Source organism: Ceratina calcarata, unplaced genomic scaffold (genome assembly GCF_001652005.2).
Source record: "Ceratina calcarata isolate Rehan_Ccalc_2016 unplaced genomic scaffold, ASM165200v1 scaffold78.2, whole genome shotgun sequence".
Taxonomy (NCBI): Eukaryota; Metazoa; Arthropoda; class Insecta; order Hymenoptera; family Apidae; genus Ceratina; species Ceratina calcarata.
The window spans coordinates 750493-755841 of record NW_017179105.1 but is presented as its reverse complement, the minus strand read 5'-3'; the positions used below and the strand labels follow the sequence as shown (position 1 = coordinate 755841).

The window sequence follows — 5349 nt, the reverse complement described above, 5'->3', positions numbered from 1 at the left end:
ACTTCTAAGTTACACTATTATCAGAAAAATAATATATTCGTACAGTATGTTTTGCGCATTGCTGTTTAGTTATATTATATATATATTTCCTCGGTTGTAAATGAAACTTCGTATAATTAATAAATGAAAGAAAACTGGTTACAAACAATATTAATATAAAAAAATCAGCTTATATGTATTCCTCTCATTCTCATATAATGTTTATACAATATTCATATCACTACAATAGAAACTTTGTCGTATGTACGAAATCGACTTATAAATTTTTCTCCTCCTTCCTCTTAACAGTATTTTGTACTTAGCTACATCATATGAGTATAATTACATCGAAAATACAATAAAATATGCATATATTAAAATATTACTGATCATAATTATATCATCTATAATGTAGGTACATATTTAGCGTACAAACAAAATGAAATGAACATGATTGCATGTATAGTAATTCACTTCCAATACATGTCCTGCATTTTTCTAGAGTGCCAGATAATGCCAATGCGAAATTCATATAAAGATATGTAATTACATTAACATCTCAAACACTACGTGAGTCGTATATATTTAAATTATAGCAAAAAGACTATCACTACGTTACAGTTAAATATCATACTTCTGTTTTCATTTATTTTATAAAACTATGATTCTATTGTGGTACTTCTCATTGTTGAACGTTAGCTCAAAAATGCAAATCAAGCCACCTCGTCGTCGTTACTTTCGCTGTGCAGACGGGTGTGATAAGTTCGCTTAGGGTTGTAGGAGCTCGCCTGCTGAGTCTCGTACATTTTCCGATTCTCCAGATAACGACGATAATTGTTTTCGCGCTTCCTCCGTTGCTCCTCGGCCTGTTGTCTCAATTTTTCCGGGTTCATGTGGGTCGTCACCATGTGCCTGGTCAGTGAACTCATGAACTTATAGGTGATGCCGCACACGTCGCAAGAAAGTATCTCCTGGTTCGCCCCTTGCTGAAATTCAAAAACAAAGACTTCACATATTTTGTGATTAATACATGTCGCAAAAAATGTAAAAAAACTTTTATTCATTTTAAAATGCAGAGATCTTTTCACTACATTTACATAAGTGCGTACAAGTTGCAGAAAATATGAGAGAAATGCAAGAAACATATATGGAACTTTGTTTTTTCTTTTCTTTTTCTCACGAGACAACCCGAACAATTTAAACACTAAGATCGTATTGAACATACGTACTTGTTGATGTACCATCATATGTCTCTGCAAATTGTTCAATCTGTTGAACTCTCGACCACAAACCTCACAGTCAAATTTCTTATCGGGATCATGATATTTTTTATGTAGACTCAGATCAGTTGCATGTAAGAATGACTTATGACATACATCGCACGTGTGGGTCCGCTGATCACCAGCCAAATGCGACTGCTCGTGTTTGACCAGACTAGCTTTGTCTACGAAGCGGCGACCGCAGTAAATGCACGGAAGAGGTCGAGATTGCGAATTATGAAGCGTCATGTGACGACGTAGAGCGGTGGACGTCGGAAAGTTTTTATGGCACTCGAGGCACTGAAATGGTCGATCACCAGTGTGAGTCTTTCTGTGACGGGCTAAGGAGTTCTGATCTGGATACCTGAAATTCACACAAGAAGAATACATTAAAAATAGCACGAAAACAATGAAATCCCTGAGAATTACCTCTTGGGGCACAAGTCGCATGGGAAGTTTCTGGTTGTAATATCTTCTTCACGAGCGTGTTTCAGTCTATTGTGTCGAAGTAACTGGAAAGATGTTTTAAAACTTTTATTACAAATGTCACACTTCAAATTGTCCGTTGTGGGTATGATGACTTGAGTCCTTTTCTGCCCGTGTTCATCCTCGGATATTATTAAAGATATAGTTACAGTATTATCTTCGTTGTCGATATCAGTAGCAGGCACCACATTCTGAAATAAGATACCAATGAAGAGAGGAAGTCTTTTCGCATGTACATACACTTCATTATCAAGAATATACCTGTCTATTATTTTGAGAGGACTTGAGTTCGCTTTCCGTTGCAGAATAAGATTCTTCGTCTATTTGTTTATCACTCTGTTGAGACTTAGTTGGCAGGTCCTTGCTCCCTTGGTCATCGCTGGTATCAGCAATAGCGTAGTGCCCATCTTCAGTTAAATACACAGGTTGCAATGCACCGGTGTCGTCTTTGAAGTACAATTGCCCCTCTTCGTCTTCGTGTAGAAATATTTGGTCCTAAAATTTGAGATACGAACATTTAGTGTATAACAGTCAATAAAACAAGTTAGTTGTTCATTTGTCAAATCACTACCTGGAAAACTTCTTTTTCCTGATTTTGATTTGTATCCGAGTTACTTGCTTCCCATGCCTGTTCCTCATTTTCTATTGCTGCAGTTTCATAAGAATATTGTTCATTATCGTCCGTGTTCTCCGCAACATACACCGTTTCCATGTTCTCTCCTTCATAATAAATTGCCCCATCAACTGGTAAAGAATTCTCATTAAGATGTTCCATCTGAAAAAGAGGATGTCATTGTCCCATACACAGGATCTCAAATAAATCGAATCTAGTAATACAAACCTTAATGTAATTAGCATCCGAGACTTTATCCATCTGTAATGCTTTTACAGAGCTCGGCTTCTTTATACCAAGAACAGTATACAACAGATTATTCTCGGTATTCTTCACAATTTCATGACTTACGTTATTATCATCATATTCGTAATTACTCACATTATTTTCGAATTCTTGAGTTAATTTCGAGTTTTCAATCTTATCCATAGATTCTATATGATCTAAAGATTCCGATCTATTCATTTGCAAAGAATTTTGTTGCTTATTTACATATTTTCTATTATTATTTGGTACTTTCAGTTCTTGCAAGAACTCTTCGCTTTGACTTAAATTACGTTCATATTTCACTTCGTACTGTTCCTCCTCTTCCATGTCTTCATCTTGCCAGTCCTCATCCACGTCGTATCTTATAACTTGCTTACTATTGCTTTTATGATTCCCATATTTCTTCTCACCTTTCTTCCCCGAATGTGTTTCCTCGAAAGTATACACTCCCATGTCTGTTTTCGCTTTGTCTTCATTTTCTACAAGAGCTGTATCATCCTGCAATTCTTCTTTCTCTTCTTCTACTTCTTCTATTATTTCGATGATTTCTTCAATTTCTGTTTCCTCAGAATCCTCTGTAGTCTCTGACTCCAGGATAACATTCTCTTCTGAAATCGCATGCTTCAGTACTTCCATCACATCTTTGTCATTACCAATATCCATTGCGTCCAATATTTCATGCGATATTTCCATGATTGTTGAGTGTTAACTGTGACCCCAAAATTTTATCACGTTTGTAAATGTGAACACAGAAACTAGTCAAGAAATACCATAAGGGACATTTACACGTATCAAAAGACAATGTATTTAATTCACTTTTTAATGATTATAACGAACATTTTGAAAAGAGTACAATCATATTTCTGTATGTCCGTTATGAAAGTATGTTAAATGAAGACGGACGGCAGAAGTTCCTTCATAAAGCGGATATTCGTAAACAGAAGTAAAACAAACAGATTATATACTATAGAACAATTAATAATGCGATTGATCTGCACTTATTCGTTTTGAAATTGCTTCATACGGACAATCGGGCGTTCTACATCGTACATCTATCACACGCGTACTTGTTACACGCCTAACATTCTTTTGACACAATATCGTACGTCCGCGACGGGAGTTTGCCCGTAAAGAAAATTGTTTAAAACATCGAAATAAGCATTAGCATTTTATATGTTAGGAGAAGTACGCGGTTCACCAGTCGGTACGAAAATGTCTTGCATTTATCAACGGATAGCAAAATGGCTACACAGCAGCAGTGATTATCCCCTTGAAAGGGTACATGCCGATACTTCGAAACGCCTCGTCGTGTCAATTAATAAGCGAACAATTATCTAGATGCGTGCATTCGTCTTGCCTACCTGCGTTAAATAGTTGAAGCTGAAATGTGTAAACGACGAGGGGCAAATTGTTTTTACTCGGTCGATACGCGCCAGTATAATAATTCCTCTCTGTACTTCCCAGTAGTAGTAAGTGACGCCACCTTAAACATTGCATCTTTATCTTCAACGAGATAGGTTGCTTCAGCTGCATTCGTGAATGGGTCGTCCAAGTTTCTTGAGAACAGTAACTGGTTTCTGGTTGGTTCATTTATTTATACAAGATAAATGCAAAATTATAATTAATCTCGATTCAAATGTTTATTCTCTAACATTCTAAAAGTTTCTATCGTCTGTGAATCATTCCTGACGAATGGTCGTTAGGAAAGTATACTTGAGAAGATGATTTAATTTTTTCTAATATTTCACACATAAGAAAAATATCATGTGTTTTTGCATGCAATTTGAAACGATGTTAACAAAAAAGGAGAAATCCTAAATATCTAACAAAGACGTATTATTCATGCATTCTCTTGCCTCATCCTGCTCTTGTGCACTTCTGTATGTTCTGTAATAAGACGTTCAAGAATGATTCATTATTTTGTATCTTTTTGCACTTTTGTTATTTGGAAGGCACTGTTGATGGCAAAAGTTCAAAATCGAGATAATGTAAAAATAATATTTGTTTGAGAAACTGTGAACTTCAGTTTGGCTAAATTTTGAATCATCCCTAATAATTGTATATGTGTTAGTGATTTACAATACAACCACGTATTCGTAGCTTTCGCATTTCGCACTTAATAACTAGTGTACGTATAATTAGTAGATTATGTATATATTTTTATTTTATATAGGAGTGTTTAATTTATATAAGAGTGTAAATATTTGTTAAAATTCGCGAAGGTATTAGAGACCAGGTCTATTTTTATCGCAAGAATGTGGTTTTATTTCCTGGTCGCTATTTTCGCGACGTTCGATTTTGCGATGGCTTCGTCCGGCTTTGACTTCGGAGATACATTGGCATTGATACTTGGATTGATTATCGGAATTATGGGATTCTTTGCCTGCATGGGTGCTTATTCACGTCATCGAAATCGTATGGTCCCACTTTCGTAATCACGCGAGCTCAGAAATTCGTCTGATACAGTGAGTATCCTTATTAGTGTCAGCAACTTTGATTTATTGTAAATCACGCTATTGAACAAATATGTCAAGATTGTTTGCATCTACAAGTCGTTAAACAATTTATGTACAATATCAATACCAATCATTAAGTAATTCTAATTGTAATTTCTAACATATTCACAATGAATTATCTTGTGGTGCTCGTACACACGATTCATCAGTAACTTATTTCATTTAAATTACAGGCTGTTCTTATTGATTTAAGGAAGGAAATGACTCAACTGACTGTTTTGCAATAATA

General features: G+C 35.5%; 1 protein-coding gene and 1 long non-coding RNA gene across 4 annotated transcripts; one reads left to right on the top strand and one right to left on the bottom strand.

Annotated features, from left to right (window-relative positions):
• Window positions 1-150: 150 nt before the first annotated feature.
• Window positions 151-4104, bottom strand: LOC108630679 (zinc finger protein 62). 3 transcript variants are annotated; one of them, XM_026818328.1, is made up of 8 exons: window positions 3966-4104; window positions 2719-3313; window positions 2566-2625; window positions 2296-2499; window positions 1986-2219; window positions 1668-1915; window positions 1209-1602; window positions 151-965 (listed from the first exon to the last, which is right to left on the bottom strand). In XM_026818328.1, exons 2-8 carry the CDS (start codon window positions 3295-3297, stop codon window positions 693-695), a joined length of 1992 nt encoding a protein of 663 aa, XP_026674129.1. In that variant the 5' UTR covers window positions 3298-3313; window positions 3966-4104; the 3' UTR covers window positions 151-692. The 3 variants fall into 3 exon arrangements, with proteins under 3 accessions (XP_026674129.1, XP_017889589.1, XP_017889591.1); XM_018034100.2 differs by having other exon boundaries at window positions 2566-3313; XM_018034102.2 differs by having other exon boundaries at window positions 1356-1602; window positions 2566-3313.
• A 415-nt stretch (window positions 4105-4519) lies between these two features.
• On the top strand, window positions 4520-5349 carry LOC108630680 (uncharacterized). Its single transcript, XR_001916892.2, has 3 exons — window positions 4520-4732; window positions 4827-5069; window positions 5294-5349. It is a non-coding gene; the product is annotated as an uncharacterized LOC108630680 (long non-coding RNA).